The sequence below is a fragment of the Dryas octopetala genome, chromosome 7, assembly GCF_963921425.1.
Source record: "Dryas octopetala chromosome 7, drDryOcto1.1, whole genome shotgun sequence".
NCBI lineage: Eukaryota > Viridiplantae > Streptophyta > Magnoliopsida > Rosales > Rosaceae > Dryas > Dryas octopetala.
Window position 1 is genome coordinate 10579663 of NC_141372.1, and position 14007 is coordinate 10593669.

Sequence of the window (14007 nt, forward strand, 5' to 3'; positions counted from 1 at the left end):
CTTTATTCTGAATCTCACAAGTTCTTAGGCTTAATTATAGCAATAATCCACAAACTTTACTCTGAATCTCACAAATTTACTTTTAAATTTTTGAGTCCTCAAATTTTTTCACATTATTCATTTCAATTTGCTCCTCCAATTTTTTTTGTATTTTCGTCATATATTTGCAAGTGACAAGTACATGAACATCAAAATTTAATGCTTTTGCTCTTAAAAAGTTAGTCATGTGCTTGTCGCGTGCAATATTTGGTGAAATTTTTTTAAAAAAAATTGACAAAATAGACTGAAGTGAGTAATATAAAAAAATTTGTAGACTCAAGAATTTAAAAATAAAATTCAAGCACTCAAGTGAGATTCGAGGTAAATTTCATAAAGTTCGCGGACTGCTGCTATAATTAACTCTTAGTTCTTATAATGGAGCTCACTTTTTATTCTGGTGATCTTGCTAATGATATCCTTTAAGAACTGGTCCTCTTATAATATAGGTTACTTTTTTTTTTTTTTTTTTTTATGGTCCTCTTAGTTAGTTAAGAATTGCAATTAAGACTAAATCGGGATATCTGTCAATTTTTATTTTTTTTTGGGGTAAAAGAATTTTGTTAAGGCAAGCAACAAAGGAAAAACAAACAGGGAGATGCCCACCTAACCAAACTTGCTCCGTCCAGGGACAAAGAAGCAAGACATGCTCCATAGATTCCTCAGAGTCTCCGCACTGCAAGTAGGAATATTCTTAATTTTCGCTTCAAGAGGTTCCAAAAAGAGGGAAGAGAGTTGGTGATGGCTCAAATGTTCACGTGAAGAGCATATAAGACTATTTGAATCTCTTTAATCTTTATAGTACTAGCGGTGGGGACAATTCAAATTGGTTAGGCTCTTGCCTAAAATTGTAAATCGAACTAATCTAATTGGTTTGTATCTTTTTCCAAACAAAAATCACTAATCACTAAACCCTATACTGAACCAAACCAAACTAATCTATTCATCGTCAGCTTGGTTTGGTCCATATGAGCAATTTGGAGAGATGGGACAGAGAAATAAAGAACAAGGTAATAAAAAGATGGGCTAATTTCAAATAAGTCAATAAAATTTTTCATAATTATATTTTAATCAATGCACTTTTTTATAATTTTATTTTAGTCAACTAAAATGAAAAAAATATGAATTACAATAAATTAATATTTAAATTTGTATTACGTTTATATTTGACTGCTACGCAGTAAAACGACTTAGGATTTAACTCTCGAATTTGGGCAGAACCCTAATTCTAAATCCTGAACCTCATTTCTAAATCCTAAACATCATTTATATATTATGCACTCCATTTTTATACTCTAAATTAAATTAAGAAAAACGTCATATTTTTACGCTCATAAGTAATGAAAAAAAGGGATGGGCAAATCGATATTTCAATATACCAAAATACATAACATCATCAAGTGGATTGGATTTAGAGTGATTAAAATGGGCTGCGTCATTGACTAAAATGTAATTTTTCAAAATATATCATTAACTAATATGAGATAGAAAATTTTATATTAACTTATTTGTAATATTGAAATTTTTATTGATTTTTTTGTAATTTGTTATGAAAAAGATAAAAGTAAATGAGAGAAATATACGAACAAATTAAAGACGAAGATGGAGATGAATTGTGAAAAGATAAAGGAGATGGAGACACTTACAAGAGATAGGTTGGAATTGAGAGGAAATAAGGGATGTGATGAGTGAGAAAAAATAAATACGCAACAGATATGATAATATTAAAAAATAATTCAATTCAGTTTAGTTTAGTACAGGGCCCTTTCAATAAGGGATCCCTCATTTAGTGTTAAATGAGGGATCACCTTGTAGAGCCCACACGGGTCGTTTTGTGTTAATTTGAACCGTTCATTTTTTTACATCTCCATTGATAGATCATTTCTGCAAAAAATCAGGCAAATCGAAAATCGTTTACCTGTTTGTTTAAGCGGTCAAAGTTTAAAACAAATGTACGAACAACAAATTCCTCTATAAACACCTAAACTTTGACCGCTTAATCGAACGGGTAAACGATTTCCGATTTGGCTGATTTTTTGCAGGGATGATCTATTAATGGAAATGTAAAAAATGGACGATTCAGATTTACACAAAACGACTCGTGTGGGCCCCACAAGGTGATCCCTCATTTAACACTAAATGAAGAATTCCTTGTTGAAAGGCCCTCTAGTTTAGTATATTCGGTTTACAGTTAACCTTAGATTGTGATTTGATTTGACCAAAACAATTCTGATTTAACTTAAACTTTTTTATTATTATTTTAATTTTAAAGAAATTTATTTTTAAAGTAGAACTATTTGAAGAAAAATATTAAGAGCCCCTTTCTTGGTACAGACAGACACACGCACACACATAAAATACGTGTTCTCGGAGCACCTGATTGGCCACGCGGACGCGGGTCAAAACATGCGTTCTCACATTGTTGTTTCTGTTGGACGCCTGTGATGATGTCATCAACCCATCAAACACCGTCGGTTTAAAACGAAGGAGTCTTCTATGGGGCATGCCCCAAACACACGCCCAATTTCTGACCTTCCAATCAGGTGCTCCGACTGCGTTCGCATTGGAAGAGCCAGATTCCCTCGCAACGACGTCGTTGAATTCAAGGCTGAAAAGAAGGGTGCTTTTAAATTGCAAACAAAGACCACCCAACATTCCCACAATACCGGAGCTGACAAGAAGAGCCTCCTCCTCCTAAGCCACTTGGGATTCACCGAAACACCAGAGAGAACGAGAAACATGGGGAGCGAAGGTGATGGGTCTCTGAGAAAACCCAGATTTCTCTGCCTTCATGGGTTTAGAACCAGCGGCGAAATCATGAAAACACAAGTGGGTAAGTGGCCCGAATCGGTGCTCCAGAGGCTCGACCTTGTCTACCTCGATGGGCCTTTTCCGGCCCAAGGCAAATCTGACGTTGATGGCATTTTTGACCCTCCTTATTACGAGTGGTTCCAATTCAACAAGGTAAAACAAAAAAACAAAAAAAATCACAGATTCACGTTCACCCACCTTTCTCATTCTTAGTTCCTAAATTTTCTTGGGTAAAATTTTGTTTTTCTTCTTTTGTCTACAGGATTTTACGGAGTACACAAACTTTGATAAGTGTCTTGAATACATAGAAGACTACATGATCAAGCATGGACCCTTTGATGGGCTAGTTGGTTTTTCCCAGGTATTTATGCTGCCACTTTAATCCTCCATTGGGTTCCTCTAAGAACCTGCAAATGATACAAAATGAAGTAGCATCTGTTTCATGGATTTTGCATTTCAAAATGGGTATGGCATATAATATTTTGCACATGTATCGAAAATTCACAAAATAGAGCTATGTATTCTGAAATGGGGATTGAAAGTCTTATAAATTCATGCAAATTTGATATTTAAGTTTCATTTCTTTTGTTATACATTGCACTTTTTATTGACCAGGTGTTAATGAATGATACAGGGGGCAATATTGTCAGGTGGGCTGCCAGGGCTACAAGCGAAGGTACATTGAAGTTGAATGTGACAAGTTTTAATAATATTCTGATATGGAAGTTGAGTTTGGTATATTGATATGTCATGGGCTGTTGTTTTGTTTTGTTTTGTTTTGCTTTGCTTTGCTTTGCTTGCAGGGGGTGGCATTGACTAAGGTTCCTAAAATTAAATTACTCATAGTAATTGGAGGGGCAAAATTCAAGTCACCAACAGTGGCTGACGATGCTTATGCTTCTCCCATTCAATGCCCGTCCCTTCACTTTTTAGGTAATTTTTGTTTCCTTTGGTTGGTGTACATGTGAGAACCAGGTTTAGCAACCCTAATTAGTATTTTCTAGCTACATTAGCTTATCACATAATGTGGTAGGTAGACGTATAAATTAACAATTTCTCATAAGATTTGAGGTGATATCGTGTGATTAGCTATTGTAAAAAAAAAAAATGCGGTCCTTTTAGCATTATTCTAATTATGCACGTGGTAAATGTCGTGCAATTTAATTTGACGATCCAAGTATAAAAGGTTTCTTCAAAAAATAACCGGTTTGCATAAAACTATTAGAAAGAGAGCATGAACAAACTATTATGTGCATCTTAATTCCTTTTGTTACCAAATGGGTTTGATCATTTGTTTTGTGGGTTATTGAAGAAACTGTGTTATTTCAGGAGAAATGGACTTCTTGAAGCCATATGGACTTGAACTCTTGGAACACTGTGTAGATCCGACAGTGATTCATCATCCCAAGGGCCACACAGTACCAAGACTTGATGAACAAGGTTTGCAGACCATGATGAGCTTCATTGACAAGATTCAAAAGACCATCGGTGATAATGCAGCATAAGAAGATATATTTGCAATTTTAACAACATTCTGGCCATTGCCCCTTTTATATGTCTTCATTGTTAGGTCTTAGATCTGCTGGGGCAATTTTTAGCCATATTACTTTCAATGTTGTCAAATGTAATGTAATAAGAAAAGAAAACATTAGTTTCGATCTCAGAAAAAAGAAAAAGAAAAAAATGTATTCTTTTCAAGGACCATCATCCATTCTTTTGCTAGGATTGTATATTTATTTATTGTTGTTATTATTTTTAGGGTCATTAATTTGTAGCCCCTTATTTATTATTTCATCCCCTTTGCATTTGTGGTCATCTTCCATTTTTTATTTCATCCCCTTTGCATTTTTTTTTAATCTCCTACCTGTTTTTTCTGTTTTTTTTTTTTTTTCCACTCTTTTGTGCCATTGTTACATAAGCAAAATGTGATACAATTTCACTTCTACTTATAATTTAGGATTTAGCTCTCAAATTTGGGTTTTGCCCTAAACTTGAGAGCCGAAGCCTAAAACATAAGCTCTAGGGGGGTCAATTCTGTAAAAGATAAAATCAGTAAATATAAATCAACTGAAATAGTGAAATCTAATCCGGTGTCTTGTGAGCATACCGAATCAGTATAGCTATCAATCACACACATTAAAATAATCAACCTTATATTCTAAGCACCAAACCCCCCAAACTATTCTAAATCCTAATGTAGACTCCCAATTCCAATCGATGAAGAGAGTAACTAATGGTGTGTTTGGATGGAGGAAAAAAAATTCGGAATTTAAACAAAACTTAGCATTTAAGAAATTACATGTTCTAATTTCATTGTTTGAGTTAATAAATACAGAATTTTGTAAATTCAAGATGAAAAAAAATTTGGGATTTGAAGGCTGTAAATTCCAACTTTAAATTCCACTTAATTTGGTGTCATTTTCAAAATTCCAATTTTTACAAAAGAAAAATAAGTCGTGTCGACCATGTCGACACTACCACCACTGTCGCCAACGTCACCACCACTAACACCACCACCCTCGCCACCCCGCCACCACCCCCGCTGCCGCTGTCGCCACCAACACCAAGACCGCCACCACCGCCGCCGCCACCACCACCATCACCATCACTATCACCGTCACCACCACCACCACCACCACCACCATCACCATCACCATCATCGTCATCGCCGCCACCACCATCACCGCCGCCAACATCCCAATTTTAACCACCACCATTTCTTTCACCGCTTGTGGGCCATCACCCCTACCAATATGGTCAACTCACCATAAACATCATTTTTATTGTTGCCACCATCACCATCACTCTTTTGAATTGATGCATCAAAAATTAAAACTACCATAAATTCCGTATTTAAACTCCATTATATTTACATGTTATCCAAACAAGAGAATTTACATATTCTAGAATTTTAAATCACATCGTTTTAAATTCCGTCATTTGTGAATTCCTTAGTAATTTCAAACTACTTCATCCAAACGCACCATTATAGAGTCAAGTTTGCTGATATTTATACTCTCATTAAAATAGAGTTTTTGTCAATCGTCATGTGAGGAAATATCAATTCTACCCCTCATACAATAAATGATTTGAATAAATAAATTTAGTAACTATGGTTACTATAGTGTTTAATCCTAACTCCCCGCATACCCTCTTTCTCTCGACAAATTATTGTGACTTGTGAGTAGGAGTGCAGTTCGGCCGAGTTGGGTGGGTTGAAAGGTCAACTCAAGCTTAACCCATGTTTTATTTTTCGAGTTTAGGCGGGTTGGAAATAAGTGAACCTATCACAATCCAATCTCAATTTGGGTTGGGCTCGGGTTGGATTCAGGTTGCCCAATTTCTTTGAGTTGGACTCAACCTACAAAATTAAATAATGGGTTGGTTATCAACTTGTGAAAAAAAAAATCTTATTAAAAGTATAACACAATTACCTTAATTAATCAATCACCATAGTTCAAAACTTCAAATATCAACTAGGTTCAAATAAAAAATACCTTCAAGGCTTCTATATACATGAAGATAAAATAATAATATCAACATCACAACTATATGTCTACCAAACATTATAGTTTAGATTTTATTTCACACAAAAATATATAAAATTAAATATATATTTTGATCTCCTTTTAAATCTCTAGTTCATTTTCCATAACAATATAGAAACTAAATATTATATTACTAATGTAAACTAAAATGTAATATAATATATAGATTATAGCATAATATGTACTATTACAAATCGGGTTCAGAATTTGGGTTGGAAATTTGGGCTCGAGTTTGGTTTGGGCTTGGGCATGCATGATCTCTACCCAAGCCCAACCCAAAAAATTCGAGTTGAGGTCGGGTTCGGGCGGGCTCGAGTTAACCCAACCCAAGTTGCACCCCTACTTGTGAGTGATGTGAATGTGATGTGGTACAATGAATTTACCCAAATTATAACAAATGTATACAATTATTAATATCTAAACCATAAATTCTTATCCTAAAAAACATACATATGTTATAATATAAATTTAAGTAAATTTGAAATATCATACCTTATATAAATATAACTCTTACTCTTTATGCTATAGACCTTAAATTTTACATGTATCTATGTAATTCATCCAGAGTAATTTAAGTTGATTTAACTGAAGAATGTTGTTATTCAGCCAAAAAAAAAAAAATTTGAAAAAATGTTGTTCTTGGAAGGAACCCAAGTCCATTTGTATCCACCAAATGTGAGAAAAATCAGTGTTTGTTATGTGAGAATTACTAATTACTAACTACATATCACCAATCAAAAAAATCATATAGATTTATTACCTAACTGATTTGATACCAGTGAAGTAACAAAGAAAACAAAATACAGACTGCTTAAGCCTTACATACAATGATACAATCATACAAGTTAGTGGTTGTTGCCTTGTTGGCAGCTTAATGGCCAAAAGGCAAAAGCTAATATGGCCACCATCACTGCACCAAAGCCCAAACTTGGAAGGATACCCAGAAACCAGAAACGATGCAAAACAAGCAGACTCTCCTGTTAGTCTTGGTTAGCAACAAAGACCAATGTGGCCATTGCTTCGCAGAAGCAGAAATATGACATGTCTATTCTTCTTCAACCAATCAGTCTCTTCCAACCCCAACCCAATTTTTAACATTTTCCGCAATACCTCTGGACCCTCTCGCTCTTTCCACAACCCACTTTCGAACCTCTCTTCGGTAAGCTACTAAGCCTCTCTTCCTCTTATAAAAACTAGTCTCACTACTATATCCAACAACAATTCAATGAATTCATATTGGGTGTATATTTATTTTCTAGGCTTTTCTCCATCCATTTCGGAGCTCTGCAATTCGTGCGTTTTGTACAAGACCCAGTAGCGCAGCGGGAGTAGGGTCACTACAAACCATGCAAAACCCGGAGGCTATATCGTACCTGACACAGCGTGAAGCTGCTGAGATCGATGAGATCCTCATGGGTCCTCTCGGCTTCAGTGTCGACCAGTTAATGGTTAGTACTTTTTTTTTTTCTACATTTCTATGATGGGTTCGATTAATAACTTAATAGTCAATTATTAACAATCCCATTTATGGGTTTGTATTCAATTTGTAGGAATTAGCTGGTTTGAGTGTGGCCGCTTCCATAGCAGAGGTAATGCTCTACTATTCTTTTCTACTAACACATTGAGACTAATTTGCTCTGATATGAACGCATTATATTTGTTATATTGGTATGGTACTCATTTTCTTGTTTTTGCACTTTGTGATTGTTCTTGTTCTTGATTGATGATCATGCACGTGTACCAATTCAAACTATAATTATTAGTTTTTTCAAAAGGTTTGCCTACTTAGTAAACCAAAAATGTGTTCTAATGTGTACTCTTATTATGACTGAATGGTATGGTGTATATAGCATTCTGTTTCGAGATGCAATGAGATTATTTCATCTGTATTCTGCGACACTTGCTACGTTTACAATGTTCATTTAGTGGGAGGAACTGCATTCAGGTTATGTGATGCTTTACTTTTGTTTCTTAACTTTTTTTGACAGGTCTATAAACCGAGTGAGTATAATCGTGTCCTAGCAATTTGTGGCCCTGGAAACAATGGTGGTGATGGTCTTGTGGCTGCTCGTCATCTGCAGCACTTTGGATATAAACCGTCTGTTTGTTATCCAAAGCGTACTGCTAAGCCTCTTTATACTGGTCTGGTTACTCAAGTATGGAATATAATTCTAAGTTGAAACTTGAATTCTTGTGTTTTATTATACATATATATGGGGGTTGGTGGGTTTGCCTTGGAGGCCTGTAAATTTTGTAATATTATTCTTAACAGAGGGAGTAATTTTGCAGCTGGAATCACTGTCAGTCCCTTTCATCTCAGTGGAAGATCTGCCTTTGGACTTGTCAAAGGACTTCGATATTCTTGTAGATGCAATGTTTGGGTTCTCATTCTATGGTAATTACTACTTTTTGTTTCTGGATTTTTTTTTTTGGGCACGAGTACTCTTATTCTTCTTCAGTTGTTCTCCATGTGTAGAAAAAATGAGAACATGATAAGGTAATACTTTACATTCCTCTAGAGATTCTCAAACATGAACAGTGGGTGCCTAATTGCTCCCCTATATTTGTGCATCAAAAGAATCTCTGGGTTGTTATTTCTCTAATAAATTGTTATACAATACTATCAACTATGCCCAACTGGATAGGAATACACAATAGGCGTCCTTCTAGCAAGTCAAACTATTTCATTTCATGTCCTTTCAGCCTGTAGCGTGTGCCCACATTTAACTTATTTTGCTGGTTGTATATGTTCTTCAGCTGCATGCCATCTCAATTTTTCCCTATTTGGATCATATGTAGGTATTAATCTTAGGTACTTTTCGATGCTTTCATATTAACCTTACAATTCCCACTTGTTCAGTTCATTCATGTTAATCCACGTGTTTCCACACTTGCTATAACATCATAAGAATTTAGTGCAGGAGATAGATCTGATGTAATTGAGAGAGGTTCATGTGATGCCCACACAATTAGTTAGTGAAAAAATTGCTTCCCCCATGTTGGGGTCCGTTGCAATATCCAAAGTTAGTTTTCCTGGACTTTGTGGTTGATCTAGTCCTATAAAAGTCATAGGACTAAATTTGACTTTCTCATAGCTCGTCAACAAAATCTCAACTCAACAAACGATTTGCAGATCTTTTCTCCTTTTATTTACACAGGACCCTGCCACCTAACCACTTGATAAATCTCATCCAGTTTAGAGATTCTGCACTGTTGATGATTGTGATGGCTATTTAATTGGATTATATCTAATGAAATAATTTGTAATGCTTCAGGTGCCCCAAGGCCCCCTTTTGATAATCTGATCCAAAAGCTTGTTTCTATAAACAATTATGATCAAACACGCCAAAAGTCCTCTGTTATTGTCTCCATAGATATTCCATCTGGGTGGCATGTTGAAGGGTATGGTGGTGGTGAAGGCATTAAGCCTGACATGTTGGTATGTTTTTGAGGAGCGCCTCCATTTGGTCTTGGCTACACACCATTTGAACTTTGAGATTTGATTTGAAAATTTTACATATATATTTATACATATATATATATATTTATTTGTCTATATATAATGAACCATCTTGTTGATGAAAACTTGTTACTTTCTAGGTTTCTCTGACTGCTCCAAAGTTGTGTGCAAAGAATTTTTTTGGTCCACACCATTTCCTGGGTGGTAGATTCGTCCCACCATCTATTGCTGATAAATATAAGCTTCGTCTACCACAATATCCAGGAACTTCTATGTGTGTCCGAATTGGAAAGCCTCCACAAGTTGATATATCGGCTCTAAGAGAGAACTATATTTCTCCTGAGTTTCTTGAGGAACAGGTGGAGGCTGACCCATTTGATCAGGTACAGGTTCAACCATGTTGCTGGTTTTGAATGTGTCACATTTAGTTGGGAAAGCTATCTATCATATTCAAATAAGCTTATAATTATTCTACAGTTCCACAAATGGTTCGACGATGTAGTGGCTGCTGGCTTGAAGGAACCAAATGCTATGGCCTTGTCAACTGCTTGCAAGAATGGAAAACCGTAATATCTGTTTCCTTTGCTACTTTGTCTCTTTTATTGATAGTAAGTTATGTTCCACAGATTATTCATACATACTAGACATTGACACTTTATTGCTTTCACAATAGTCTCTTAAATTTTCATCTCTACAATTTCACTGACAAGGACATGCTCATTTATCATTTTGGATGTTAATATGATTTTTCTTAATCATGTATATGGAACCTGTTGACCTTTTACCAGTTTACTCAACATTATTTAGTTTTTAATTTCTACAGCTCATCACGAATGGTATTACTAAAAGGATTTGATAAGAGCGGTTTTGTGTGGTTAGTATTTTCCTCTTACTATTGTTGCATTATATACATCAACAATGCAGTTAACATGTTATTCATAAAACGCTTGACATATTCTTATTTCAATGCTATTAATTTATGCAGGTACACCAATTATGAAAGTCGAAAGGCACATGAATTGTCTGAAAATCCTCATGCATCTCTTCTTTTCTACTGGGACGGTCTTAATCGGCAGGTAAACTGTGTTTTTCACTTTTAGGACTAATTATGTTAGAATGTTAGGCCTATAGTGCTTGTGTGCATAGGTTGCACCTTCTTGGTGCCTTCTAAATAAATGTTTTAACTACTGATATTAGTGCATCACATTATCCTGAAAGTCAGGTCATTGCAGGTGTACCTGCATAAAGTCAGGTCATCACATTAGAATTACAATTTATATCCTGAAAAAAAAAAAAAAAAAAAAAAAAAAAAATCACATTAGTGTATCACTGGTGTGCACCTGATTTTGAAACATGTATGCCAGCATATCCTTCTTGGCACTTCCTTAGGTATCTTGGTAACTGGAAGTCAGGTCATTGCAGTATTCAGTGCAGGAGTATGGGTTGGTGATGGCCAGGGAGGGATCAGCAGGAGTTTCACCTCATATTCTCTTTCGGAGTCAGTATGCGATTCGCTCATGTATTTTGTGGATAGTAGTGTTGCTTATTTTCTCGTTCATGTTTAACTAGGTGCCTTTTCTAGATTACAAGTCCTGTGAAATTTGCAAGCTTGCTGTTTGGATGGTCCCCCTCAATTAATGAGTAGGGTTCAGATAGGATCCTAATTTTTGTCCCAGTGGGTGCTTACTATTACGAGTCTAGCACTGCATGAATTTTAAGCTGATAATTTGCACACTGCAAGCTGCATTTATTTATTTAGTTTCTTAGAGAATTAAAAAAATACAAAAAAAGTGTGGTCAATTATGGGATTTCATGCTGGACATTAATATATTTTGGATTCAATGAGCTACCAACTTCTGGTCTAGAAGCGTATTTTTGTTGCCATGCCTTTGCACTGCGGGGGCATTTCGGTTCAATAATCTTGCTTAATGAAGATAATGTCTTAACATTATCTGTGATTTGTAGGTAAGAGTGGAAGGATCTGTGCAGAAAGTTTCTGATGAGGAATCTGACCAGTACTTCCATAGCCGTCCTCGAGGAAGTCAGATTGGAGCAATAGTTAGCAAGCAGGTTTGTTTCAATGACCACTAGCTTGACAATACCAGTGAAATTATATGTGAAAAGTTTAAAATTATATTATTTGTTCAATAAGGGAGATAATTAACTTCTTTCACCTAGACTCCTCTTTAATTTATATGTTCAATTTTCTTTCCCTGTTTTTATCAAGCCAAAATTTAGTTTAATTGCACTGCCAAAGAGATAATAGCCCTTTGGTAGAAATTTAGACCTACCACCGAAAGTAAATTATAAATGTATAAAACTTAAAACAAAGATTACATAATAAATGGGAAGAAAAAGGTGAAAGATTTCAGATTACTGGGTGGTTCAGTGGGTAAAGGTAGTGTTGTAGAAGCATCTAAAACAGTTAGATTGGGATAACAGAGATATGAGGGGAGTCCAATATCATTTAAATCCAACATTTTTTGTTTTTCTGTTTTATTGATACTATTAATTCCTATAAGGAATATAAATAATTTGTATCTTCTTCCTTCAGAGCACTGTAGTTCCTGGAAGGCATGTTCTGCATGAACAATACAAAGAACTGGAGGAGAAATTCTCTGATGGGTAAGTTGTTAAGATATCTAATAGCATTTGGCAAATATTAAGATATAATTGACCTTGCCCAATTCCCTATCACCATCTTATATATTGTGGAGTAATGGGGGTAACTGTTTGTAATGAGTTTACTTTCCTATCAGATCAACCTTAAAATATAATGGTAACAAGTGAATTTTATGTATATAATCTGATTAAATTCCACTTGTTTTTTCCATGTGCAGAAGTTTAATTCCTAAACCTAAAAACTGGGGAGGATACAGACTTAAACCAGAGCTGTTTGAGTTTTGGCAAGGCCAAAAGTCTCGTTTGCATGACAGGTGGTTCCTATCCCATTTATGATGGGTGGTTCTTATTCCATTTCTTTTGCTATAGTATCTACAGATGGCCCATAAACGAATGAATGGAGCAGATCTGGGCAAAAAAAATTCAAAATATTTAGGTTTCTATGTCTTGGATATGCAACTTTGTATAGAATTGATCCTGCCACCGCCTTGGAAATGAACTGTAACTCAGATAAAATTTGGGTCTGGGTTGGGTCCAGAACCAGTTGATTCTGGCAATCCTTGTTTTCTTTTGTTACTGTTTATTTATTTCAAGGAATTTATCTTAGCTCTGTTTTCAAACAATTTGTTGACATAAGAGTTCTACTGCCAATATAGATGTGTTACTGAAAGTTGTTTTATAGGTGAGAGACATTGTTGTGGTGCTCTTAGTAGAAATCTTATAATGACATGATTTGTTTTGCTTATTGTTGGAAGTATGTGAACTGATTTGGATACTTGCATATATTCGATCATGTTTCCCCCCCCTCAAAGAAGAAAAGGAAAAAAGAACATATTTATCACAAGATTCTCACACTATAGTATGTTTTCTTGATAGGCTGCGATATTCTCCGGAGGAGATCAATGGACAACTAGTGTGGAAAATCGAGCGGTTGGCTCCCTGATGAATATTTGCAGCATCTTCATTGTGAAGTTCATCATTCAGGGTAGTGTAATGTTTACTACATAATTACTGCCCTTATTATTTGTTTATTTTTATTATTGCGCTCTTTCTTCTATTAGCAACATCCATGTGTAATGGGTAGGTAAGTTATGAGCATGAACATTTGCAATGGTGTTGGTATTTTTCTGAAAGCACACTATGCCCCAGAGTAAAAACTTGTTGTTGCCCCATGAGTACACATCAAATGGCATAAAACACTTGGTTATATTAAACATGAAATTTGTTGGGTTTGGAAGATTTTTTAGCATATGACAGATGGAGCATTTCTTGTCACTTCAAATTCACAATCATCCATATGCTGTTGAATGAAAGACTTGGCGAGTTAGGTACCCACTACCCATGAATGGTGTAGACATTTTTATTTGTCAATGTTGAAATCTGTTCCAAAATTTGCTATGAATTTAAGGGGCATTGCCTAGGTTTGAATGCAAGCAGAGTCTTTGAATTTTGGTGGGTTTTGTCACCACATCTTCTGTAGCAAAAATTCTAGTTTGAGACGGTTGTACACACAACGATTTATCCTGCTCA

At 35.3% G+C, this 14007-nt stretch overlaps 2 protein-coding genes across 3 annotated transcripts; both read left to right on the top strand.

Annotated features, from left to right (window-relative positions):
• The first annotated feature begins 2542 nt into the window (after positions 1 to 2542).
• LOC147279574 (dihydrofolate reductase) lies at positions 2543 to 4551 on the top strand. Its single transcript, XM_086250273.1, has 5 exons — positions 2543 to 3000; positions 3110 to 3208; positions 3482 to 3523; positions 3651 to 3780; positions 4177 to 4551. The coding sequence occupies exons 1-5, from the start codon at positions 2776 to 2778 to the stop codon at positions 4350 to 4352; spliced, it is 672 nt and encodes a 223-aa protein (XP_086106399.1). The 5' UTR covers positions 2543 to 2775; the 3' UTR covers positions 4353 to 4551.
• A 2737-nt stretch (positions 4552 to 7288) lies between these two features.
• On the top strand, positions 7289 to 13586 carry LOC147279575 (pyridoxin (pyrodoxamine) 5'-phosphate oxidase). Of its 2 annotated transcripts, none has more exons than XM_086250271.1 (14): positions 7289 to 7554; positions 7655 to 7843; positions 7946 to 7984; positions 8384 to 8537; positions 8668 to 8790; positions 9671 to 9834; positions 9996 to 10238; positions 10333 to 10421; positions 10679 to 10729; positions 10841 to 10931; positions 11821 to 11925; positions 12410 to 12480; positions 12696 to 12791; positions 13354 to 13586. In XM_086250271.1, exons 1-14 carry the CDS (start codon positions 7402 to 7404, stop codon positions 13418 to 13420), a joined length of 1635 nt encoding a protein of 544 aa, XP_086106397.1. In that variant the 5' UTR covers positions 7289 to 7401; the 3' UTR covers positions 13421 to 13586. The 2 variants fall into 2 exon arrangements, with proteins under 2 accessions (XP_086106397.1, XP_086106398.1); XM_086250272.1 differs by having other exon boundaries at positions 7290 to 7554; positions 8384 to 8551; positions 8685 to 8790.
• The last annotated feature ends 421 nt before the right edge of the window (positions 13587 to 14007 follow it).